The following is a 27,563-nucleotide window of genomic DNA, read 5'->3' on the forward strand; positions in this document are numbered from 1 at the left end:
GCTAATCAGTACTGAACAGCGTTATTAAACTAATTAAGTTAATTAATTAATTGAGTTGGTGGAGAAATTTTACATATACTTAACAAATATATGTAATGGTTAGGGTGAGGAGACGTTTGGGAACTGAATCGATGTTGTTCTAGCTGTCCAACAAGATATCAGTGATTTTTTGGAGAACAGAAGGAATTCTTGTTAGTTTTTATTGTGTTACGGTTCATTTGCATATGTTCCAATGATAAATTGTGTTTCTTTCCTAAGCAAATATACACTTACTACCCAGAAAAATAGCTTTAAACATTTTCTTCGACTGCCTTAGACTTTGGCACGGTACTGTATGTCCATTGGTGGGTGAGGCTGTGAAATCGTTACAGCTTCATTTTCATCACCTCCAGCCTTCTGTGGATCATCTGGAGATGTTTTATTGAAGCCTTTTGAGGAGAATTTCCAGCCTGATCTCCAGGAAAGACATTATACCTGGTGTTTAATGTACAGTAAGGTCACGGTATTCACTGAGGTTGGGATTCTTCACCCCATAAATGTTGGAAAAAGAAGGCGAGCCGATTAACGTGACGGCGGTAGCCTGAAAGCCGGAAGCCATTAGCGACGGTGCAGAGCGCAGTGTGGTGGGGAGTGCAGTGCGTCGATCACCTGGAGCTCAAGCAGCGCCGCAGTGAGTAGGAGGCGCCGCCTCCGCAGCTGCGTGAGCACTCGCTCCAGGAGCCCCAAGCGTCCCACAGGGTGTCGCGGTCCTCCTCCGAGCGGGCCGTCCGTGAGCTCTGTGCGGAGGGAACGAGGCGACACTGTCAGGACACTGACAGCACTGCATACTGAGCACAAGCAACTGTCACTGTCCGGGCACTGACAGCACTGCATACCGAGCACAAGCGACTGTCACTGTCCGGGCACTGACAGCACTGCATACCGAGCACAAGCAACTGTCACTGTCCGGGCACTGACAGCACTGCATACCGAGCACAAGCAACTGTCACTGTCCGGGCACTGACAGCACTGCATACCGAGCACAAGCAACTGTCACTGTCCGGGCACTGACAGCACTGCATACCGAGCACAAGCAACTGTCACTGTCAGGGCACTGACAGCACTGCATACCGAGCACAAGCAACTGTCACTGTCCGGGCACTGACAGCACTGCATACCGAGCACAAGCAACTGTCACTGTCAGGTCACTGACAGCACTGCATACCGAGCACAAGCAACTGTCACTGTCCGGGCACTGACAGCACTGCATACCGAGCACAAGCAACTGTCACTGTCAGGGCACTGACAGCACTGCATACCGAGCACAAGCAACTGTCACTGTCAGGGCACTGACAGCACTGCATACCGAGCACAGAGAGACGAACACAGGCTGAATGACCCGGAAGCACATGGACACATAACAACATACAAGCAAATAAAAACACACACAAAATTAGCCAGAAACACGCATGCACAGGCACACACACACACACAATCAAATAAAAACAGACACACACTGGGGCATAAATACACAGACTCAAAGCCACACAGAAGCAAATAAACACACACTTGATAACACAAACAAACATACATAAACCCACGCACACATACATACTGAATGAGCCAGAAACACATAAACACATGACCTTACACAGGCAAATACTGGCTTGCCTCGACTTGCGTTCACATTTGGGACCCGGACCACCAGATGGAATTCGGTTTGGGCATATGTTGATATTGTAGCTGCCCATCACACGTACATTACTGCATGTAAACTGTATTAATTCAGATATGGACAGCGGGTCATTAAACGGCTGGCAGCGCTGCCTATTCTCCTGCACCTGTTACACTAAGCCATACACCCACTATGTCCTACTGCGTCCGCTTCCGGGCGTCTCTCCATCAGAGCATATCATTTACTATAGACCTCAGATGTAAATGCGGTCAGAGGTGACAAGATCAGGTGTAACTCAAATTCAGACAGCGATACGCCAGCAAGTAGATAATGCCACATTCGATAGCAGAAACACACACACAGACACACACATTACGACATAATGTGACATAATGGCAAGATGACGCAAATCTGCGTCAGTACGTTGCACAAGAAACTTCACCGAAACTAATGTTGTGACACCATGCCACCGCATGCAGACAAGATATCACACCGCACATCCGCACTGACACACACTCGGCTGAGGAGAATTTAGGAATTGGAGACCAAAATTGTCCATCCATCCATCCATTAACTTCCGCTTATCCGAGGTCGGGTCGCGGGGGCAGCAGTCTCAGCAGGGAAACCCAGACTTCCCTCTCCCCGGCCACTTCCTCCAGCTCCTCTGGGGGGATCCCGATGCGTTCCCAGGCCAGCCGAGAGACATAGTCCCTCCAGCATGTCCTGGGTCTTCCCCGGGGCCTCCTCCCAGTGGGACATGCCCAGAACACCTCACCAGGGAGGCGTCCAGGAGGCATCCTAAGCAGATGCCCGAGCCACCTCATCTGACTCCTCTCAATGCGGAGGAGCAGCGGCTCTACTCTGAGTCCCTCCAGAATGACCGAGCTCCTCACCCTATCTCTAAGGGAGAGCCCAGGCACCCTGCGGAGGAAACTCATTTCGGCCGCTTGCACTCGCGATCTCGTTCTTTCGGTCACTACCCACAGCTCGTGACCATAGGTGAGGGTAGGAACGTAGATCAACTGGTAAATCGAGAGCTTTGCCTTTTGGCTCAGCTCTTTCTTCACCATGACAGACCGATGCAGCGCCCGCATCACTATTGTTCACTATCGAAATCCTGGCTGTACATAGGAGAGAATTAACCCAAGCAACTTCAGTAAAGGATTTAAAATCTATAAACACAGACAGGGTTCAAAGAGGCAGATCTCAATTGACATTTTCTGCATGTAGTTAACATCACCCTTATTGTTTTTGAACACTGAAGTTCACTTCAAACAAGATTTCCAGCTGAAAAAGGCCTGCAATAAGACCTCCACATATGTTACCTACAACATGGCTGGCATTGGCAGGCTGTGTATAGGCCAAACCATCCCAGAAGAGTTACCAGAACATTCCTGCATTGGGACACCTCTTGTGCACCAATAAGAGCTTCTCACACATGTGGCCGACATCGACAGCAATCCAGTGGGACGCTCTAGAGAATCCAGAAAAACGCAAAGCCCAGATTTTTTGCCTTTGCCAAAAGCCAGTTCCTGACATTTTAAGTGTTTTGATGTATATCTCCGACACATTTTAATCAAACCCACATAGCAAATTGGCACGGGTTCCGCAGTTCAGCTGTCGCGGTTAATGATGGTTACGAGTTGGGTTACTCGACAAGCCGCAAGCAACTCGGGCCCTGCTTTCGCTCACAGTAAACGGCCCAAGAGCGGTCCGTGCTCTCCGATGACGGGGAGCTGGAGCGACGCTGTGACTTTATGAGAGCTGGATCTTCGAGAGCTTCCCAAGAGGGTCTCGGCAGCCTTTGATGGCCAGCGGGATGCACCGTCATCGCATGACCTCTGCTTGCCTCTGACCGCACAGAGAAGGGCGGGGGGCGGTTAAATTGAGTGAAGTACTTGTGGTGGCTAAGTGGGACCAGACTGGTCCTGCAATGACTTTCTGAACCTGAGGTTCCACAGGGCCAGCTTCTCAGAGGCTTAGGGGGATCAACCTTAAAGGAACCCAGTCGTGCTCAGAGTTGAGAGTAAACACTGGAAATGGCGCCAACTGACCACTGTGGTTCAGCGGATCAACATCAGCTGGACGCTCTGCCTTGTAACCCTACCTACTGGAATCAGGCCCCATCGCAAACACTTGCCTGAAACCGTACCTGCAGTACAGCTGCGATTCCTGCTGCATTTCCGTCACGGCGCGCAGCTTGCAGCGCACATTAACAGTAACTGTAAATCCGTCTAATCGCCGCCAGAGTGACTCGGCGAATTTAGGCAAACGAGCACTGCAGACTCACATCAAGCCCACTTGTGATGTGATGAAACCCAAGGCTGAAGGTACCGAAATGCCAGACACAATTTCACTTCCCCACTTTCACATTATGTTGGCAAACATGCTGCTTGGTACCATCAGATTTATGATCTTCAGTTTGCTCATTTTTAACTCATTTACTCCCAGATCTGAATTCATGGTGAGAGTATGTTGACTGTACCTTAATTCACTGTTTACAAAGTGCAAATGATGCAAAGACTGAGCATCAGTTTCCAGTTTCCCTGGATATCTCTGATCTAAGGTCCTTCTGCTCTTTGCTCAGAGGGTAAATACTTTCTCGGTTAATGCCCTCAAATACAGACACAGAAATCCTATATAACTACCATATTAATCAGGCCAAGGTGTTCAGCTCCTGTGGCTCAACAAGTAGTATCTTGCCCAAACAATGCAAAGGTTGTGGGTTCAAATCCCAGGGAGCACTCATAAATTGGGTAACGCTTTACTTAAGGGGGCACAAATACTTAGTAATACTTCAATAGTTAGAATTAACAGACACAGTGACTGCTTGAGTTAAAAGATGTGCCATGATTTATTACTTATGAGCAAACATGAGATCAGTATTTCACTTGTGTTATTCATTACTTGTTCCTTCAGTAGTTCCTTCAGTAGTTCAAGGTTTGCAGAATAAACAGACATAGCAACAGATATAGTGACAGCTTGACACGGAAGACGCGTCACGATTCATCAAGTAAAGTGTGACCAAAAATTGTAACTCTTCCCTCTAGTGAAAGTTGCTTTGGATAAAAGTGTCACATAAAAGACTAAAATGTAAGGCATCAAAATGAACTGTAGACGGCGTACATCAGTCACTGATGACCCTGCCGAGAGTGGTAATCTGTTCCTACCATGTTCCCTTTTTGGTACAAATCAAAGAACAACTGCACATCTTCACAACGAAAACTGACATTTCTGTAAATTATCAGCCTCCTTCCTATGGTATAACAATAAAATCAAGGTACTACATAGTCCAACAATGAGGTCTAAAATATCCTTCTTCTTCTAATCGCTCTACGGTGACATCTACTGACGCTCGACGTAGCCTGCACCCCACAGAACTAAAAGAAGCGGGTGGCTGATGGTGCGCACAGCCGACAGAAGCCGGGCTGGCCGTCCCCCTCCCCAGCTGGCACGGGAGTCTTGTGTTACATAAGGACCGATGATTAGCCGTTCCATTCTAACAAGCCATGGTGGAAAATAACCTGAAACTGGCCACTTCTCATTGAGAATACAGTACTCCTTATTCGTAATAAGGACCACTGTTGCATTCTGGGTACATAACACCTCGCATTGAGAAGTGTGACACCATTCCAAGGTGATCGCTGGCAGATGAGGGGCCTTTGGCGGGCAGGTGCTACCCTTCCACCGTTCACCGTTTCCAAAACCGAAGGGTGCAGTAAATCCCAAACAGGCACCTTATTTACGCCCATATGCATCTCTGGCACCCGTGTATGTCATCAGCTTCTGATGGGCCCGGATAAAAAGCATCGGCAGGCTTTTGTAGAGGCGGTGTGGGGGAGCAGTGTCAAAGTAACAGGAGGATTAAAAATGATCAAAAGGGTTTAAAAACGGTGAGTGATCCTTGGCCACTTCTCATGGGGGGGGAGAGGTGGAGAACGAGCTCAACAGGGTGAGCTGTGGAATCCAAAAGCTTTATGGTATCCAAAGATATGAATTACCAGAGAAGACCCATTGTGTGGGACTGGCGAGCACCAGGCCTGTTCCGGTGTAATCCGGCGGGGGTGAGAGCGAGCGGTGAGGAGGCCGAAGTGCGGAGCAGGACACCTGCCTCTACTACATTCAGTGGGAGCCAATGGCAGCTGGGAAACACATCTGGGACCAGCGGGGGGTCATGGCAAACCACCGCCTAATCTCCCCCAAACCAGATTTCACAGCACGGTGCCTAGGCCCCTTGCCCCGTACCCCCCATCACAGGGGGGATGTGGGAGGGGGGAGAGACACCTGCTCTGAAGGGTGTTCAGGCCATTGAAGTCGTTAATGGTTTTCCCATTCGAAGGCTCTCCATAGCTATTACAGGTACTTAAGGGGAAAAAAACATGGTGGGCCCCAGTGAACACAAAGTAATGGAATATGAGACGGAGGGGGCGTGCAGCGATATTAAAGCTACAGTCATTCCAATCACCCGACCCATTCAGAGCACCTGAAGCGGCCCACTAGTCAATAGACAGCTTCAATAATAAGAACGGAGACTTTTCAAGGGCAAGAAATCATGGGGTGGTATTTAGTAGATGGGCAGCGTTCAAATAATAGCTTCAGATAAACTATACACCGATCAGCCGAAACATTATGACCACCCCCATGTGACCACCGGCGAATAATGACTGTCCTGTAAAAACGGTGCATGTCAAGGTCTGGGGTAAATTAGGCGGCAGGCTAATATTCGGTGCTCGTACTTGACATGTTGAATGCAGAAGACATGGGTTGGGCTAAAGATCTAAATGACTTTGACAAGAGCCAAATCATTATGGCCAGGCGAGTGCGTCAGAGCATCTTGGAAGTGCCAAGGCTTGTAGGCTGCTCATGGTTGGCCGTGGCGAGAAGCTGCTGACAGTGATCTGAAGAGGGAAAAACCATCAACCGCCAACAGGGTGTTGAGCAGCCAAGGCGTAAAAATGCGAGATGTGAACGAAGGGTGTGAAACAACAACTAAAGGGCTACTGTGTCATAAATTACGAATAATTTTAATGTTTATGGTCATCAAACCCCGCTGCATACGGGACTGCGTCACGGCGCACAGGTCATCAAACCCCGCCGCATACGGGACTGCGTCACGGCGCACAGGTCATCAAACCCCGCCGCATACGGGACTGCGTCACGGCGCACAGGTCATCAAACCCCGCCGCACACGGGACTGCATCACGGCGCAAAGGTCATCAAACCCCGCCGCATACGGGACTGCGTCACGGCGCACAGGTCATCAAACCCCGACGCATACGGGACTGCGTCACGGCGCACAGGTCATCAAACCCCGCCGCATACGGGACTGCGTCACGGCGCACAGGTCATCAAACCCCGCCGCATACGGGACTGCGTCATGTGAAGTCCTACAACCACATCAGCCATTGAGAGCCCCATCACCAGTGTGTGGAAAGTGACTGAACCTGGGCTCTCATTTGTGGCAAGACTTTTATGTGTCAAAATATAGCGTGGTCCAGACCAATAAAAGACCCCCTCCCCGGGTGGGGGTGGAGCTACATACATATCCCCCCATCTGTTAAAGTGGTACATCCCAACTTTCCTACATAAATATATTAAGATATTTCTAAATTCCTAAATAGCTTGCCTAGTGTAATATATTCATTATATTTGACACATTTTTCAATTAACCACTCATTTGGAGTCCTAACTTACCTAATACACAAATATAAATAAATGAAATCAGTGTATATACTGTCTGACAGTGCAATTCAAACTTCGATGTCCCCCAGTGACGTTTGCTGCCAAATAATCTTTCTGCCTCCCGAGGTCCAGGGCTGAGGAAACCTGAGGAGCTTATGAGCTCGAAAAGGCCGCAGCTTGTTTGGGGTGGCAACACTACAGGCGAAAGCAAAGCTTAGCATGGAGAAGTGAGTCTGCAGGAGCTGCACGTCGGAGTCTGGAAACAAACCAGAAAGAAGGGGGTTCTTTAACCCCCAAGGTTGGGAGCAGCTATGTCTTAAGCAACTCGAAAATCCAATTTCACTTCAGAACTTGGCTCCCTCCCAGCCGTGTGGCGTCTCGCGAAGATTTGAATGACTAGTGGGTTCTGAAAGGGAATAAGATACAAAAGTAACACTCCCTAATTATTTTCCTTGGGCTGGGCGACAATATTTGGTGTTATGCAATATTAAAAGGCCGTTATAAACAGCTGTCAACACGAGACGATGAGGAAAGCTCAAAGAAAGGAAGGAGAGAAAGCGGGCTCTGAGGGTGTGAAATGACGGCGGAGGCCGCGGTCGCCGTGTCGACGCCGCGCTTCCAACCATAAACAGAATCCCGCCGTCGCCGGAGCGCTCACCTGCCTCGAAAGGAAAATCCGCGGCTCTGCCGTCCTGTGTTGCTGCTGAGCACATTCAAGTGACAAAAGCTACATTTCAGTGCCATGCGTGGTGGTTATGAAGACGTCTAGATATTATAACACAGCATGTTTCATGTTTGGAGGGGAGGGGGGGGGGGTTTGGGAAATCGCACCAAGCAACCTAACCCAAGATCCACCAGCCGTGCCTGGGTATAATAAAGTTTTGGATGTACGACTAAAGCGCCGTCCGCCTCTCCAACACATTACATCTCAGGCTTTATTTACACTGGACTGCGAGCTGATTTCTGAGAACAAAACTCTTTCCATTAGAAGCACTGCAAAAATTGCACCGAATCTCTGCGCAGAGGAAATTCTTTGCCTGTGCAAGCATTCCTTCAAGGTTGTTTTAATCAAGAGTAACGTTATGAGATAATTGAACTTAAATATATAGATGAGACAGACTATACTACTGTTTTTATACACAGTGAGTTTTTACTGCTCAGTTTTCACCCAAACCACTAACAAAAGCCTTGAGACAATCAGCTTAAGAATGCTTATGCTAACAGAAGGATATTAATCTGATTGCTGCTCCGAAATGAATAAAGACAGCTCTCCGAGGGCAGTGGAATGCCAGTGCACCATTCAGGGTTACAGTCTGCCTGCCACCAACCGCGGGGTGACAAGTTCTAATAGGCAGGTCACGTCACATCTCTTAAAGCCTTTTTCTGCTGAAACATATCAGCCTCATTGCATTCGTGTATCTAAAATCTAGCGACGGTGACACCGAAGGAGAAATGGGACATTCCTCACGGAAGATAATTGAAATCTGACTCCCCCCACAGTGTCCCACGGGAGGGCGACATTGACATTCCTGAGGAGACAGAGTCACCACTCTACACAGTACCAGGAAATCCACGGTGGAGGAAATCTCACATGATCAGATTGGCGGGGGGGGGGGGGGGGGGCAGCACAGTGATGACTGCTTATATAATCACATAATGTACTATCACCTTACACTAACATACAAGCTCGACATATCAAAACATACTATATACAGACGAGCAAAGACAATCTTTACACGCACGGAGCCTATGAAATTCCACACATCATCTCCCTACATGGAATCCTTAGGAGCTCGATGCCACACACACTACCAGCAAAAGGAAGCTGTGACACCCTGAGACAGAGGCTTTGGGACGCTTAGAGTGCCACACATGCCACAGACCTCCGCAACTCAACAAGCATCAAGTATAATTACAAAGAGGTACAATGACAAAGTCTGAGACCCAGGTGTATATCCTTTACCAATCTAAGCTTGTACTGAAGTTTTGTGTTTCCATCAGTATTGAAGCAGATTACCAGCAGTGCTAGAGCACTCAGGGTGAGCAGAGTTGCGGCGGCCGGCTTCATGCTGTCCTCGGGGGGGGTGTTTCCGATGTGGCGTGTCACTTAGGTGGGGAGGGCTTCGCGTATCCTGCTGGTGGACGTGTCTGCCTGCCCAGTTGCCTGCTCGCTGTCAGTCCCGGCTCTGCCTGCCTGCCCCCGTCTCTCTCTCCCTTTCACTCAGCCCAGCAGACACATCCTGAGGAGCCCCCCCAGCACCCCCGGCCCACCCCACCCCCCGCCCCACACGCTCACACAGAACCCCGTTGCGGTTCCGTCCTACCAGCCAATCAGAGCAGGCCCCAATCAAGCATGCTAAAGCAAACAAGGGCAGGCCAGATGCTGGCTGTCCGTTTTCTCTTTCTTCCTCTCTCTCTCCCAGCCTGTCTCTTTCCCTCTCTCTGTCGGTGTTTCTCTCTCCACCCTCCTCCTTTTCCCCCCTCTCCCATTTCTCTTATTTCCCTCCTTTTTTTCTCTCCTCCTCTCTCCCTCCCTTCTCCGTGACATTCCCGAACTCGGTCAGATCGGGCTGCCTTTCTCTCCCACCACATTCCCGGGGGACCGTCACATGGTCACAGAATGCGGCCACACAGGTCCATGTGGACAGACTCTCCTCGCCTTTTGCCCAAATCCTTAAGCTATCAGTCAAGCCGGCAGACACTGCTAAATACCACGATATACTCTACCCTTGTGTGCAGCTGCAATATGCATAATTTCGGACAAATTTCTAAAGCGATAGCTCTGTTTTTCTCCTCATTTATTGTTCTGCAAATAAAAAGAATTAAAAAAAAAGTCAGGAAAGTTCAATAAACCCATTCATAACATCTGGCGGCTTCTATGAACATCTAAAAGCATAAAAGCATTCCCAGGTGCCTCATTGAGGGACATGTCCTAAAATATGATTTATTGAAAGGACATCATGCTGACATTCATTTACAGACACTGACACGCATGAAGCTGCCGAGGACAGTCACTGTCGTCTGTTTTTTAGTCATCCTGTGAGACGGTTGACCGTCTGGAATTCGCTGAGCTTCAGGTCCAGGGAGCCCTTTGTAAACTGACACCGCATGAGGTGATGAGGAGAAGCGCAGTCTGACTTCCGATCCTCCTGATTTGCGACCTGCTAGCAAATGCTTACCAAAACCCGAAAATCCCCGACATAACACTCTGATGGCGGAACGATGTGTGCCATTGATCATGGTTACAGTTTGTATTAAACGTGACTCCTCCGAGTTGTCAGGAGGCTTCCAAATTTCGTACCTCACACCTAAAATTTTAAACTCAATCGTCTGCTCAATTAAGTAATGCCATTTTCCCTGCTGGGTTGGGAAACTATTTTGGCCATTGAGGTAAACAGTGTAATACAAAACGCTGGCAAATGACTAACATGCATCGGAAGACGTTATTTGAATTGTTGCGGTATGCAGAATTTCAAGAATAAAGCTCAGCGACTCTGAATAATTAGAAAAAAATGTAACTTTGACATAGTGTTAAGGCATTATCATTCAGGAAGCTGGCTCCAAAAAAACAAACATATAAATGCACATCAATAAAAAGCCACATAATCACTACCAATTAATTCAGGACAGAATGCACTGGGTTTCAATACAAAGAACTGCAGACCTCTAACCTCAATCTGCAAACTCTTCATTTTCTGCTCTGGTCTGTCTCTCACGTTTTGTGGGTATTTAAATAGAGGGAGTGAATAGGGATGCACAGAAAACGTGATAAGACTGTGTGTCATGAAGACCATATTCAAGGAAAAAAATAGATTGGGAATTTAAAAAAAAAGAAGAAGAAAGAAAAGGTCAATCTTAAGAACCTCCATCCACTTTCCACTCACATATTTTCAACCTAATTAAAGCAAGACCTTAGTTTACAGACCACAGAGGATTCTAGTGATTTTTTTTTTCTTTCGATACGGTACTCAGGGCAGCAAACAGAGAAGTTGGACAAAACTCGGACACTGGAAAATCTGAGCTTTGCCGCAGCATAAATATGGCCTGGATACGACCCGAACACAAGCTGGAGCCAAAGCTACAAACAGAGGCCGCACGAGCACTGAGCATAGACAGGAGTAACGGCAGAGCGCAGGAACGGGGTGTAAATCACCGTGTATATGGCAGGAGATTCACAGGAGATGCGGTGTTGCACTGGAGTCCGTGCGATGCCCCTTAAGCGATATGCTTGTGCCTTTAGGACTAACCCATTAGACCAGTATCTCTGAGGACTGGTTCGACGCACGGCTGGTGCCAGCTATTCACGCTCACAAGAAAACTGATATTGAGTAGGTTTAAAAAAAAAAAATGAAGGAGGGATATCAGTCATTTCATGCCCCCCGCAGAGCCAGTTTGTGTGGGAGGCAGACGGCTGCCCAAATTTAAAAGCTGAACAAGCAATAAACCATCCACAACATGTCTCATGCGAAGCTTTTACATGGGCCGGGAAGCGATTGAGTCATTTCCATGAGCAGGACGCATGCCATCGGGTAATGACGGTGATGTATTGAGGTCTACCGCGAGCTCAACGCCAAGTTACTGCTGCCAGTGCCGTTCCACAGAGGTTTTTTTTATCCCCCCCCCCCCCCCCCCCAGCTTCCTAGGGATGCAGCGGCCTACAGCACAGCACGGGGACTGGTGATCTGCAGCCATGGGTACCAGCCACGGGGCTCCCCAGATCTGCCTCTCTGGATTCGGCCGGGAAAAAAGACGGCGGATGAGGCAAGCTGGTATACCGTGCACTCGAGCCATACGGTCAGCGGCGAGGCTCTCGCGGCCACACCGCAGATGCCAGAACATTCCCCGAGGAACGGAGAGACACATAGAGGAGTCGCGGGTGGGAGACAGAGACGGTCTGCTACTCTCATCAGTAACACTATTATCTGCTCACCCAGTCCTGTGGTCCAGAGACACCCGGGTCCGTTCCGGACTCCACGCAGGACCGTGAGGTATATTTAAAACCCCAGAACGCAGCTATTTATTTTGTCAGCTCACAACGGCAGACATAGGAGCCCTCAGAGATCTCCTCTAACCGACATACCTCTCACATGCATCTCCTGCTCGAAGGGTTGCAGAGCGTTCAATGGGAACGGCAGAGTTTAGATAGGAGCATTGGAGTTTCAAATGGGAACACTGGAGTTTCAGTAGGAACACTGGAGTTTCAAAGGGGAACATCAGAGTTTCAGTAGGAACACTAGGGCTTCAATGGGAGTACTGGAATTTTAGCGGGAACACCAGAGTTTCATTGGGAAGAAGTAGTTTCAATGGGAATACCCACACAGTGTTCATGCCCAGGCAAGGCCTTGAGCCCCTGACCACAGTCACTTTAAAGTGAGTTTGGGCTGGAGGTGGGAGGGCGGCCATATTTGTGTGCAGTAAAACATTGTCAAGGTGCTGTAGTGAGCGTGGGTGCATCACAGATGCATGCTGGGTAGAAGATCTCCTGTCAGCAACTCAGAATCAGCTGGACCCTCCTGGCTGCCTGGGATACCAGCAGAGCAGCAGTACCTTCAGCCATACTCTGAGCAAACCCCACCGCGCTCCACGAAAACAGCTTAAATAAGTGCTACTTTAAATAGCGGCCGCCAGCACACGCACCAGTACTCATCAGGTCAGGGTTCCCACACAATGCTGCATAAAATTGCCATTTTCCCCACAGCATCATAACAATACTTTTTCAATCTCTTAATTCTTCCAGAAAGTTCTGAAGAAGACGAACCAGCAGCAAGCACAACAGCAAAATAGTAAAATCCACCTTCCAACCACTAATCCCTGTCAGGCTCGTGGAAGGGGGGCCTGGAATCTATCCCAAACTCCACACACACCAGCCACTGAGCTTCCATAGATGCTAAAATATCTCTGAAATAGTATTTTATTCTATTATTAAATTGATGCATTTATATAGGGTAAAATAATATACAGGTGTATTTGAAGAGAAGGGTAGAACCAAGCAATAGAGTACTCTGTGGCACTATAACATGGTATATTATTTCTGAAACAAGTACCGTATTCCAGAATTTAAAATGACCATAAGGACCAATAGTCTACAGGGAATCCAAAAGACTGAGCTCTTTTCCCTAAGTTTATGGATAATTTTAGCGATTATTACGGAGAAACACAGAGGGTCTCCATTCTTAAGTGTCCTTCGTACAAAACTGCAGATGAAAGATTTACTGACCCATAAACATCCCCTTAGCAAATACAGCAGAGCCAATCTTATCCGCAAAGGGCCGGTGTGTGTGCAGGTTTTCGGGATAACCTTTAGCTCAGCTCTTCAAACCCAGGTGACTCTTCAGCCAATCAGTCCTATAATTAGTAATCTAATTAGGGAGTTTCAATACAAACCCACACACAATGGTCCTTTCTGAATGAGATTGGCTACTTCTGCTATACAGTATTGCGAGGCAAAGTGGGGAATTTCATACGTGGGATCATTCTGGATAAGGAGGCTTCTCCTGGGAACGGGAAACGACAAGCTGACTGATTACAGCCCACGAGCCAAGCCCCTCTACAGCCCCTGACGTGCTGATCCCCTGGCCTCCCAGCAGCCTTTGCAAAGGAAATTATCTGTTGTTCCTTTAAACTAGCCCCATAAACTAAAGCATTGCAAAGTGGTCTGTGCGCTGCTGTCACTGGTGATGCTAAATTAGAGCTCACAGTTTCCCAAATCCTTCAGTTCCTGTCAGCTCTAGAAAAAAAACCCACTCAAAAGGTGTATTTATGTTGTTGTTAATACAAAAGGGAAGCACAAATCTTTGTCCAAAAAAGCCTTTGGTCAACGGTGAAATGCTGAGACTCTATTGTCAACGTTTTGGCCCAATGCTAACATAGCTGTCCTCCATTCTGGGAGCTGCATGTTGCATGGAATCAGTGAACTTAATATCACTGGCTCCAAAACAATTCAATATTTTGATAATTCGCTGGACAAGAGACAAGCACTGGAAGACAAAAATTCCAAACTCCAGCCACTAAGAGACAGTAGTTCGGACCCAAAGGAAAACGATGCTACAAATTGAATTTCATTTTGGACGGGGAAGTGAAGCGTCTATGTACATCTGACATGTTTCTGTTATTTATGTGTGAGCTGCACACCATGTGACCACGTGAGCTGTGGTGTGTGCAGCACGGCGGTATGCGTTGCCATTATCACTCCCACAATTTTCAGGCCTCGTGTTTGCACAACCTGTCAAGCAACAATGCAACACAACTGCGGGACCGCTGGCCTGACAAGCGAAGGAATCGGCGCAAAGACTATGATGTAAGCTGGGTGGAATAGGACAAGTGACCGCTGAAGCGAACCTGGTTTGCTCCGACTGGCGGGTCGCACCTGGCGGTGTGCTGGTGCTGGGGCCGTGCCCCCCCCCCCGACATGATCTGTGGGTTTGAACAGCAAGCAGGACCATTTTTCAAAAAGCCACCAGCGGAGTTTCCAAGGTTCCCTGCGAAGCCCCGAGACCGGGACAGCATTGATGTGGCCGGGTCTGATCCTGAACCAACGGTATTTATAACTTCCTCTGCTATGGGCCTCAGGTTCTTCATAACTCTGCCTGTTCACACGTGTCAGCTGCACCCTTCCCCAACCGCCCGCTTTAATTACGTCTGAAGGTCCCAAACGCACACCCCACTGGAGCTCTGAGGAAGCGGAGCCTCACGCCCCCCCCCCTGGCCGGCCCCCATGACGGTATCTGGCCCGTGCGTGTCATTGTAAAAAGGGGAGAACTTTCCTCTTTCCAACCGAAGCACAAGGAGCAGAATCACATAAATCAGAGCTGTGAAGCTGAAGGACTCTGAGGCAGCAGCGGCGCGGTAACCAAACGATGGGAATGCAGCGAGTGGACGACCACTGATGGACCAGATGCGGGGGGCAAGGGGGGGTGACAGCACAGTTAGCAGCCCCAGGGGGGGTCACTGGTGATTTATAATCCAGCACCGTCCATCCACCTCCACAGGAACCTTCCCAGAATCCCCTTCTCACATTCCTCCAACCCCACGCATTCAAGCGACTTTCCCACACCCACAGCCAATTAGCGCTGGCGCTAACTGTACAGGCTCATCAGTTTTAATCTGCAAGGCTGCCCCCCCCCCCCCCCCAGCTCCGTGTCCCCAGCACAAGTCACAAGCGTCTCACTCATAATCGATCACATCAGGTTTCACGTGACCACAGACCCTGCTGTAAAAACTGAAGGAACTGGGTCAATCTTTCAAGTAAATTCAGCTGTGCAAAAGAGCCCAAAATTCACAAGGAACAGAATGCATGCAAGAAATGAAACCCAGAACTATGTCACTTCTGGTCCAATTCTTTTTCAGATACCCTACACTGTAGGGTAGAACAGCAGCACAGACCCAAGAGACTGAAGGTTGGTTGCTTTGGTCACCCCAGAACCAGAACCTTAGAAGGTGTCTGGTAGGCAGAACATCAACACGGACCCTCAGCTGCAGATGTTGGCTGGGAGTTAGAGGATAAACCAGCCCACTCAAGAAAGGAGGACAAACAATGGCACTGCTTTCTTTCGCAAAACCAGCACATGTATGACAGAAGACTCTGAGCTTAAGAACTTCCATATTTGTGTTTATGCTTTATATCCTTGAGTCACTACTCGATTTTCCAAGAGCAACAAATGCAGCTCAACAATGTCTGTAGAACGGCTTCAACGTGCCAACTTTGTACAGATTTAGTGAACTTTCATCAAGCCTTGCAAAACACAGTTAAGTTCAGATACACTATTCAGCGATAGTAGCTGCTTCGCAAACTTTCTGGTTACTTGAGTCATTGATGTTTCCATTTGTCTGGTAGGTTAATATCCTTTTGGGCTTCTAAACTTTGTGCCCAGTTAGTAAACATTAAAATCATTCGGCGGCAGCGGGGGGGGGGGGGGGGGGCAGACAACACTGGCATCCAAGTTATACAGGCAGGGTCTGGCCAAGATGTCCCATCAGCCTTTGAAGTAGAGCCAGAGCATGGAGAGTAGAACAGAGCAGCTCAGTGAAGGCTGACATGCAGTCTGGTAAAATCAGAGCAATCATTAGTTACGCCGAGGTGAGGAACGCAAGCCAGCACCACCACACCATGCAGGGAGATTACAGGGGCAAAAATATGGGTTGGAGCTTGAAACGATAAAGTAAAAACATTGCTGATTTTTTTTATAGGAGATGCAAACCAGGGGGGTGCCACAGGTCACTGCTACAGTGGGCCTGCTTCCCAAGGAGATCTTATTTCCCACTTTTTGTGCTCATCTTTTCAGATGCGGTCTTCAAACCCAAGATATGGCTTGTGGGGCTGCAACAAAATATACATGGTCAGAATTCCCGACGGGAATTGACCCAACGCCTGACTTTTTAAGTCTTTTTTTTTTGCAGCAACCCAGGGGCAGCCAAAACTAGAGGACTGAGCCACTACGCTGAAGTTAATCCTTCTGCGCAGAAACCTCAGAAGGTCAGAAAAAGGAGCAAATGGGAATGCCCCGCCCACATCAACATACTGTATCAGGTGCCACCTTCAGAGATGACCTTGTTTTGTTTTTGGAGCTTTAGCACTTTATACCGCAGGCATTTCCGCAGAGTGGGTAGGGAATCTGAAAGTCCTGGTGAGCACCGTTCTGGATCCTCAGGATCCCTCAGGAGCTGCTCCCGGCAACGCTAACTCCCGCTAAATAAAACCTCTCTCCATTCCCTGGTAGAAACTAGCTTCACAGATGAGGTTGTCGGATTACCGTCCACGCTACAGAAGGCAAGCGAGCGAAAGGCATACTCATTGATGCCATCAGCATAAGTTTGCGGTCCTGCTTCACACAATACACGTTTCCATCCTGGCACTTACTCAAATAACAGCTCAGTTCTTGCACATCTGAGAAGCTGTGCGGCACACCTGAGATCTTTAAGCGGGTCCATTGATTCTGACTGAGCGCAGAAGTCATTCGCTGGTGATTGTGTTTAATTTAGCTAAGACTCTAACGATATACAGTCGACATCTCGTACTCGTGCGCTGACGGCTTACAGACTGGCAGCGCTGGGGTCCTGTAACACGCCCTGTTTAGGGAGGCGGTGGAATACATCTGGTTCACATTAGTACGACAGGATCGCAATTCAGATTCTAATAGTTTCTGATTTCAATTTCAAATACATTCCAATTACGCTTACTTAAATTATGGGACAATCACACTGTTCTCAGGCTTTGCATAGAATTCATACCCTGGGATTCTAATGCAGCCGTGCTGGATCAGTGGGGACTTTTATTATCCCCAGGATGTGGTACACAGATACAGATGATGTAACGGCCAATGATCACCATACTGATCTCATACCGGCCATTTACTCAGGTGACTGAAGCACAAGCAATGCAATTAAAGTCAAAAGGTTGACGGTGTCTCTCTCACTTTTACTAGCACTTAAACTAAATAAAGAATAAAATGACCACTATAGGCATGCAGAATTTAGATGACAAGCTTGGTGGTGTGTTTTTTAATGAATTGGGTCATCTGATCTCATATGTATATTGTACGGCATATAGTTTCAAGACTTTAACATAAACTGACTCAGATATGAACATATGCTTTTTGGTTTTTGGACGTTTTATTTTAGGTCAATCTCAGGCCACTTTGCAATGTTCCTTATATGGTCGTAGAAATTCTGATATGCAATTTATGGTCGATATGGGGTCAATATGGACTTTTATCCTTTGGAACTGTTCCGGAGAAAAGTATCTATATTTAATGGGCTACATGTTATATACTGAGAAAAACTGGAAAAACTGAAAGATGGAAACTGGGCAACTGTTTTTTTTGTCTCGGGGGAAAGCAGGTTTTGCTGCTTATTACAGTGCATTAGTATTAGGTGTGTTAAAAATGCAGTAATACAGTAATAGAAAACACACGTGCGAAAAATCCTGATGATTTTTTTCTGGCCGAGCCCAGCTCTGCTTGAACGCTCCAACGCCAAAGTATTTTTATGAGACTGAGAGGAGGCTCCCGTGTCGCCGGCGGCGGTCTGCAGCCCAGCCGCTCGTCCACGCCGCCCTGCCACTCTCCAGCCGCTCTGTCCCCTCACGGGGCGCCAGTGTTAACTTAGCGCAACTCCGGCTCTTTGGCTCCCACTCAGCAGGGAATATGTCATGTGTGAACTGTTCCCAGCAGGGTTCAGACTGAAACTAAAGCCAGGAGTCCCTGGAAGAGGAGACCGAGGGGGCGGAGGCGAGAGGGGTTGTGGGTAGCTGACCTAGAGTCCCGTCACGCGCCTGCGGCTTCGCTACTGTGCAGCGGAAAGATGGGGGGGGAATAACAATAATAACACTGTGCTAAATCACTCACAGAAACGACATCCTCTGTGCTAGGGAACGCTGGCAAAAACGCCTTTATCTTCAGCCTTCTTAGACTGCTGACAGTGCTGTCGGAGGAACCGAGCGGACTCCCCCTTAACCTTCTGCAGATACTTCCTACGCCGCGACCCGCGAAGCTGCGCGGACCTGTAATCGGCAGGGAAATCGGCCCAGCAAAACAGGGCTGCGGAGAGCTGACAGCTCTCGGAAACGCAGTCTGCGTCTGGGATATCAGGAAAATAGCTGTTCCTTTTAGGCGGGTCTCGGAGCACTATCAAGAGGCAAACATTTCGGGCGTATCTGCGCGTTAAGGTTTGCATATTTGCTGGAGCATCGATTTATGCATTTGCGTACACATGTATTTATTTTGCGTCTTTTTAACTGTAAAATACCAGGCACTGCAGGACACGAACTGGGCTTTCAATGATAAGAATTGCTTAAAATTGTAATTGGTTGCAGATCCTCTTCCCTTTCCCCCCAGCTATCCCGACCACTGTCGACACATTAAAGCATTTTTATGGACACTATAGAAACTTGTACATGCATCCTGTTGGTGAATCTGTACTGGACCTTCAGAAACAGGGTGGGGCTTGTTAACATTAGCATATTAGTGCTAAGTGCTGTTACTTTCTGCTCCATGTAGAATAATTCCGGGTGGAAACAGCCTGTGCACATCTTAGTGACGGGTGGTGACGGCCACAGCATAAACGAGGAGGAGCACATTTCACAGCCACGAAGCCTCTAACAGTCTCACAGCAAAGCAATGCATTTTTAAAATAAAGCCTATATAAAACATAAACATATGAGCACTTTGTAATCCCAGGGTGCTCCGAGGCAGATACAGATCGACAGCTAGTCGGTAGAGCGACACGGATCACACGCACGCTATCTGCGGGTCATCCGTCTGTCTAGGAAGGCTCTCCAGGAGGGATCTTGGCTGAACCCGGCACCAAAGACCTTGCCTCCCAGCCATTAAACATGCTGTCAGCTCACCATTATAACAACGCGCTCAGAATTCCCAACGGGCACATAGGACATGAACAAACTTTTGCCGTGAGACTTGGACTCCTGGTGCTCCCGATTTCCTGTGGCCCCCGCACTGTGCAGAGCTCACATGATAGACCTACGGACTTATGATGTCAGGGAAGAGATCGATGTGCTAAAGTCAGAGAACAGGCCGCCACAGCTGTACGTCACACAGAACTGTCAGAGCAGAACAAGACGACGACCAGCGGGGCCACACCATCCACATCGCTGTCTCCAGGTCTAGGTCCTGGATCCGATCCACATCAGTCACCGCTCCTAATTGGCCACTTATGTGTGTATCTTCCATGCTGCCTTGGCGAGGCCCCTTAGCTGGCGCGCCCACGGGGCCGGATAAGCCCCAAATCCTGGCCTTCGCACGTACTCTCTGATGAAACGCGACCCCCGGGGGGCCCCTGAGCTCTTCATAGCTCCTCGCTTGTTTCACTTGGCATCGCCCGCGCACGGCCGCCCCCAAGTCTTTCGATACGGGAGAGTGGCCCGTGCGTTCGCCGCGCCCCCGCCAAATCTATACTCCCGAGCAACCGTTCTGGCTCAAGCGGAGCTCAGAAAACAAATGGGGGGGGGAGGGGCATCAGGGTACTCCAACACACCTGCGAACCGGACAGAAATCCGGCGATCGATGAGTATCACATGTGGCACAGTTGAGTCTTTATCTGCCGTGGCGGGACAGTCACGCATCCCCCAAGTGGGGCCCTTTCCCCTTTTTTTTTTTTGGGGGGGGGGGGGGAGATGGTTGTGTGAAGCAGTGCTTCCAGTACATGTGTTACTCTGCGCTCCTGTATCTCACACCTCCAGCTCCTGTTCGCCTCACCCACAGCAAACTCCCAAGAAATCCCCCCCCCCCCCCCAACCCCAGCTTCTGTGAGAACCGTCTGTTCGCGGGTTTGTTTTTTTTCTGCGATGCTTGTGCTTCAGAAGCTCGGCAGGATCGCGGACTCCGTGGAAAACTGAGCTCATGCGTCGTGTGAAGATTCTTTCCCAAACCATAGGAATATAAACGCCATAGTGCTAAATAACAGGTCAACAACAAAATATGTCCCGCAGGAAGCATATTACGGTTTTTCGCCGAAGCCTCAAGATAAACATTGAGCGAAATATGCAAGTTTCCTGCTCCAGAATATTCGGAATCTGGACGGCAGTGCAGAAAGTCTAATAGTTTGACTTTTGGAAATTGAATTCAGAGGCTATCATAGGACCGCACGCCAAGGTTCAGGGAATGTAAATCCGAGAAATATGACCACAAGATAATGGCTAAAAAAAATATCTGACATCATTTTGGAAGGGGAACGGACATCAGATGCCTGTCAGCTCCCAGGACGAAAGAGAAAGAGTTTAATGAGGCAGGAGAATAGATTGTGACAGAACTGACTTCGTTGAAATCTTTGCTGAGATTTTTGTTGAGGTCATACCAAGATCGAATCTCGTTTTGACTAAATTATGTGTAAATAAATATCTCTTTTTGTAGTGCAACAAATATCTCAACTTAATGGCCCTGAAAGCTAATTTTCCATCTCTTGCAGCTATAATCTGTCCATCCTGTTCAGTCACAGTCCGCTGTGTCGGTAGCGCTCTAAAGATGCTGGACCCCCACGGAGATCACTTGCGCCAGGAGGATCAAACAATGAGAGCCAATCAAAAGAGAAACATGACAATATTGCTGCATTAGGGGAGGAATCTCGAGGCAATACGAGACAGAGGGAATGGCATCGAGAGAAGGAGTACAGCGGCAGAGCCTGCCGGGGGCCAAGCGTACGCCCAGGATGTGAGGCATTTAGGGTCAAAGGGGTCGACGTGATGGTTTAGAAGCTGTGAGTGGAAGCGCAGGGAAAATTAGCAAAATAGTTTAAATCCTTTTAAGAGAAGCCCAAGTCCAATATGAGGCGCCGGCAGGCGATATGTCAGCCCAGCCTGGGTCCCAGGGCCCGCATTTCTGGGCCAGGGGAGTTTCCTGTCAACTAAAGTTTCAAGCCATTGTATAATCTGATAAAGGGTCCCTTGCTCTCGTAACCTAGAATTTGAGAGTCGTACTGGTTACTTTGTGGAGGGGGCTAATGGTTTTACTTTCCCAAAAATCTAAACCTCCCCTTTCTCAAAAGCTTCTTTTATAAGAACTGATTTTATACTCTCAAAATTATTTTTGAAAGCCATGTTGGACTAAGTCCAATCTGACAATGATTTTGCCAGTACAACGACTCCATTCAGGCACAAAGGGAGTGTCAAAACATCGTAATCAAGTGCCTAGTCTTTAGCACAATGCAGTTGCAAATCATTCATCATAGGCAGACCAATTTTCCTTTATACAGATAGGAGTAAGTCTGAGTTTGACGGACGCTGAAGTAGAGCGCTGGAACCGCCAGGTGTTGCGTGTGCAGTCGGCCAAATGGTGACATCTAGTGACCATCGTTTGTAATTGCAGGGGCCAGCTGGCAAATGAAAAGAAGGGGAAATGAAAATGAATGAAACCGTCACCACCTTGATACAAAATCTACAAAGATGATTCTCCAGTTAACATCACAAACTAAGCTGATATTTAAATTTATGTATTTATCTACAACAAACCTGTATGGCTTTACCAGGTCACCAGATACAGTACCGCACACACTGACATATGCACACTCACACATGCATAATTGCGAGGAACTCATTTTACTGTGATTTCCCTAAACCAAATCTATCAAAACTCTAAAAATACAAGGCAAAATTTCTAATAAGCAAAAAGTTTCTGCACTTCTGTGAAAAATATTTTCCATCCATCCATCCATCGTTATACCTGCTTGCCCTCTGCAGGATTTCAAGGGTCCGGGGCTTGCAGGGGTCTCAGAAGCTACTCACACAGGCCAAGGAATAATTAACTTGTTAAATAACCATCTTTTAGGTTTTACCGCCTCATGAAGACAATTGTCCCAAAAAGACATCAAAATATGTCCCCACAAGCCAAGCCTGTCCACATACCGTAGACTGACACTCTGAGGTATTCTGAAGCCTGACATGCAGATACCAGGATGGCTCCATACCCTTTCAGCAAGTGATAGCAGTAAGCCGGAGCCAACTCTGAGCTCATTCGCGGGTCCTGCATAACAGCCTCGACCTGATTGGCTGCCTCCAATGCAGCTGCATGCCTCATTGGCTACCCCTGGCAGCTCTCAGGTATGCAGGTGCTCAGATGTCCCAGGCAGCATGATGGCTATAGAGGAGCAGGTGTGATACCAGCAGGCCCCTGAGCAGGGAATGGGGTCTTCATCTCGCCCCTCTGAACCCAGCGTCTCCCACATCACCCCCCTGCCCCCCCTCAGCCAGAGGGGATTCCAGGGCCCTTCCCAACGGTACCCCACAAATATCTGCTATTACTAACTCTCTGGCCCACTCCCAAATCTACAGGCATCACTCTAATGCGAGACGTGCCCCCCTTTCCCCCCTACAGTGAGTGCGGGGGCCATTAATCTGATGGGTTCCCCCATCTGCGGGCCTGGGGTCTGGCCCTGTTTGCTTTTGTGTTTTGTTAGCATTTAGTCCTGGGAAAATGTTACGGCGAGCGTCATTCATCACGGGGTGACACTGCCCCCACGTGACACCCGCCCCGCAATAAAACGACCAAACGACGCCGGCGACGGTTTTACCGTGAGCGCGTTCCATCAGCATGCGAGAAATTCCCCCCCGCTGGCTCCGCGAAACGAGAAAATTTTCCCAGGAAAATTCACAGAATGGGCAATAAATATTCCGGGAACCTATAAACACGCAGCTCAAAATGTACGGACGTTTGCCCGGTCCACTTTTTCCCTGGTTTCCTCCAGTTCGCATTGTTCCGGAACTAAGTGCACCATGAATGCAACTTGCTCATATGGCAAGTATCAATTGGCAAAACGAATAATAAAGATACACCGTCCGATTTCCTACATTACAGGTACAGGCCAGTTGGTGACACAGTTCCACGTTTTTGGGATATTGCGTAATGAAGACAAAACCTGATTCATTTAACACATGACAGTTTAACACTATAAGCCAGAGTTCTTATATATCAAGAGCATCTATGTATCAGGACTATTTAAGAGAATAACAGGAACCAGATATGTAAATGAACATGCTTATTATTGCATATATAAATACATTAAAAATACAAGCATTCATTCACAGCAGTGTCATTTAAAAGCCCAGACCGAGATCACAGAGTCACTGAGTCCATACTTAAAATAGAAACAGTTGGATTTTCTTTTCGAATCGCTCACACTATCATCAGGGATACTTATTTGCTTAGCAGGGACCAAATTCCAGAATCTGTGATAACACTGGCAAATCCAAAACACACACAGTGCCCCTCCCCAGCCAGAACTTCAGTGAAAAGTCTGGTGCACAGCATTTAAAATTCAAAGGCTGGGGCCACTTTATGTAAATCGACCTCGTCAGGCTTACGAGATGCCTGACCGGGTATCTGCTGACAGCAGCGGGGGGGGGGTAAAGGTCAAGGTGGCAGGCTTATACTGTGACGGTCACTAACTGTTGGACTTAACATGGGCCATTTTGCCTAAGTGTAACATAATAAGCGCCTTAATTAATTAGTTCCCTACAGCACTGCTCCCAGCCCCAGAACAGGTGGCTAATTCCGCTACATTAGCCCCAGTCTCACAGGCCAGAATCACAGGGGTCACAGAGGGAGATATTTTCCAAGAAATGTATGGAAATACAATCTTGCAGATCTGCCCTGGTTTGGGATGGGGGGGCCTACGGCAAATCCCCCACCAACCAAGAATCATCCTCCTGCCTCGTCCGCTGTCTGCTCAATAGGAGCAAATTCAGGTAGCCTCCCCCCCCCCACTCCACCCCCACCATGCCCCGCTACACTGTTTCTCATCACAGGTAACCATGGAGACAACAGAACATCAATGACAGTGCTAAACTAAAAACACAAACAGATCTAAAAACATTAAAAATGTAAGCATCGTTATTATATGGAATTTTTCCACTTTAATAATTTATTATGCCTGATGTGCTAAATGCTAAAGCTGAGATCTTCTGTTATCTTTAATACGTTGTGTTCTCGTTTTAGAGTGAATATTTCTGTAATTCTCAGATATTATCGGCAGAGTGCAGCCGGGCCGCAATATGTTTCCTGGAGGCCGACACACACAGGGCCGGGAGAGCGTTTGTTGTGTTTAAAAGCAGCCCAATCTCCCAGTACCATATCAAAACCACCAAGTGCAACTAGCTTTGTCCTCTCTAAATCACGTAAGGTTGCTCCTGATAAAAGCCTAAATAATTTTTTTTTTGGCGGGGTTAGGGGTCACCCCTGCTATAATGTTAAGAGAAAAATATTATGATTTCTGAAGGTAAATAATCTCTGGTGCATAGTGGGATGCCACCATTCCACTGACTATATTTATTTATTTTACAGACACTTTTGCCCAAGCAAAGTGAGGAAAACTTGGGTTTAGCGAGGAGAATCACTCTAACTCCATGATGAGGTGCGAGTGTAGGGCCCATCAGTGATATAACACTCTGTCAGCCATGGGATTCGAACTTACAACCTTGGACGCAGATCCTCTAACGTACAGAGCCGCAAACGCCATACGCTGCAGCTGGACTCCCCAGGATAGATAGAGAGAGAGAGAGATCCAGATTCTCTCTCTGGCAAGAAACCCTCCCCACTGCCCCCTGCTGGGCATCACTCAGCCTGCGGCTCTCAGCTACTAATTTGGAAGCCTGGCATGGGCACAGGAACCTCTTCAGTGGTGACTTCACCACGAAAACATGGCGGAGGTTCAGGGGAATAAAAAATTGAGGGATTCCTCTTTTGTGTGGGAAGGAGGTACGCACGAATGGGGCTGTTCAATGATCATGTGGGAGTGTGGGATGAGGCGCGATGGTCCGACCAGTGCGACCAGTGTGACCGGTGCGATCCTCCTCCGGTCATCTCCCAGTTGTGTTCGCCTCTGGTGGCATTTTGTTTCTAACCGGCGACGGGCCATAACAGGGTATAAAGTCCTCTACCTTTTCTCTTTTTTTGCCAGGAACGCAGGCTGCCTCTGGAGGACGGGCAGGGCGTAGGCGTTTGTAAAATGAAGTGAAAGAAAACATGTTCCATGAGTCAGCCTCCTATTTCTGCGAGATGCCTTTAATCTCCGCGCCGGACCGCGCAATGGTACAATAAACGCCGAGCTCCGAAATGCCGCTCTCCTACTGTAAGACGCGCTAGCCCACCTTGTTTCTGTCAGTGCTGAGCTCTTGGGAGGCACGGCTGACCACAAATAGAAAGCAGTAAAATCATAACTGAGAGCCAGAGAGAGCTGGGAGGGCGCTGAGCAGGGAAAGGCAGCCTCTGAGTTCGTGAAGCTGTTTTCCAATTTTGTGGCCTGTAATTAGAAAATTGCTTGAGAGGGGTTTTAAGCGGACAGTTTGTGTGATCTGCTGGGGAGGCCGTGAGAATGCTGATCCTGCGTGAACTTCCCGCATTTGTGTGGCCCTGTTTCACCTATACGGTGTCTTCAGGTCAGTCTCCATTCGCCATCCCCGGGCGTGTACAGATACTCCTTCCGAATGTTCTGAGAGCGGCAAAGCGCAGCTGAAGAGGCTTGGCTCACATCGCCCTTGAGGCATTCAGCATAACTGGGAGCAGATACCAGAATCCAATCCTTGCCAGTCCAAGAGACATAGCAGGTTTTGTGACAGGTATTTGACCTCTCGTCCCTCTGTGCAAGAAGTCCAACTCGCACAAACAGAATCACAAACCTTCTGAGCATTGGCTGTCAAACACCTGAAGTTAAATGCTTTGGTCATGTTGACCCTAAATTCTTTTTTGCACCCATGATGAGATAATATGGTAGAAAGATGCAGTTTCTCTAAACACAGGGTTACACACCACACAACGGCAACAAATAAACCCTAGAAACAACGTCAGAGTTGGGGTCATGCATGAGAGAATGACACATTCCTGTCCGCTACATGCATGTCATGACACAAACATTCATCCAGCTCACGTTTTGGTAAACACACCTCGGAACAGCCCGCCCATGCCTCTGCGCTGGGTGGTCCCATCAGCAAGCGTACGTTACACTATGCCGGTAGATCACGTCACATGACCGCGGCAAGTCGCGCACACGAGGGGCCTCGGTTGACGTCCCGCACATTCCGCATTTTTTACGGGGTAAGACGGTTTCACGTTCGTCCTCGTCTGCCCGGATGAGACAGTTGTGAAACAGGGAGCTAGCTGAGGAGGAGCAGAATCCCTTGGGAGTACCGCCAACAAGCCACAAAAAACACAGAAACACATACATACATAGAGACACACGCAGTCCTTCGCGGCGCCCTATAATTTGTAACTCACAGATGATGCTGAGGGTTGTTCCCAAGGGTCCCCAAGCGGCAGGACTATCCCAGCGGCCACAACGTGTCGGACGGAGCCCCCACATCAAGGGCCGCTGGGGTTTAGCACTCGGGCGTCTGGGGAGGGGGGACTCCGGCGAACACACAAGTCGAGGGAGCGAAGGCAGCGACATGCGAGAAACAGGAATCGAGGGGGGCGGTGACACGTCCAAAAGCGCCTTGGTTTACGGCGCGTTCCACGGCGCTCAGCACATTCTCACGGCTGCTGCCGGGGAAGCCAAGAAGCAAAACAGAAGGCTGGGAGAAACCATATTGGGTTTGCGGCCTGTGTTAAGCCGAGGCTGCGAACATGCCCAACCCCCACCTGAACACACACACCTGAACACACACACACACACATTTTTGTAATTATATCTTTGTGGGGACTCTCCATTAATTTATATGGGGAAAACTCTAATCCCGACATGACGACCCTAAGCCCTACCCTGACCTAACCTTAACCATAAGTAGCCACAC

General features: G+C 48.5%; 1 protein-coding gene across 2 annotated transcripts in view; it reads right to left on the reverse strand.

Annotated features, from left to right (window-relative positions):
- Positions 1-27,563, reverse strand: part of LOC111848713 (ADAMTS-like protein 1) — a 91,776-nt gene that overhangs the window by 19,566 nt on the left and 44,647 nt on the right. Inside the window, exons 1-2 of one of the 2 annotated variants that reach the window (XM_023820923.2) lie at positions 9,354-9,570; positions 649-776 (exon numbers count right to left, since the gene is read on the reverse strand). In XM_023820923.2, coding sequence (XP_023676691.2) covers positions 649-776; positions 9,354-9,404 — 179 coding nt within the window. In that variant the 5' untranslated portion in view covers positions 9,405-9,570. Of the gene's footprint in view, positions 1-648; positions 777-9,353; positions 9,571-27,563 lie in introns of those variants that run through there. The other variant, XM_023820926.2, reaches the window with a different exon arrangement.

Source organism: Paramormyrops kingsleyae, chromosome 12, assembly GCF_048594095.1.
Source record: "Paramormyrops kingsleyae isolate MSU_618 chromosome 12, PKINGS_0.4, whole genome shotgun sequence".
NCBI lineage: Eukaryota > Metazoa > Chordata > Actinopteri > Osteoglossiformes > Mormyridae > Paramormyrops > Paramormyrops kingsleyae.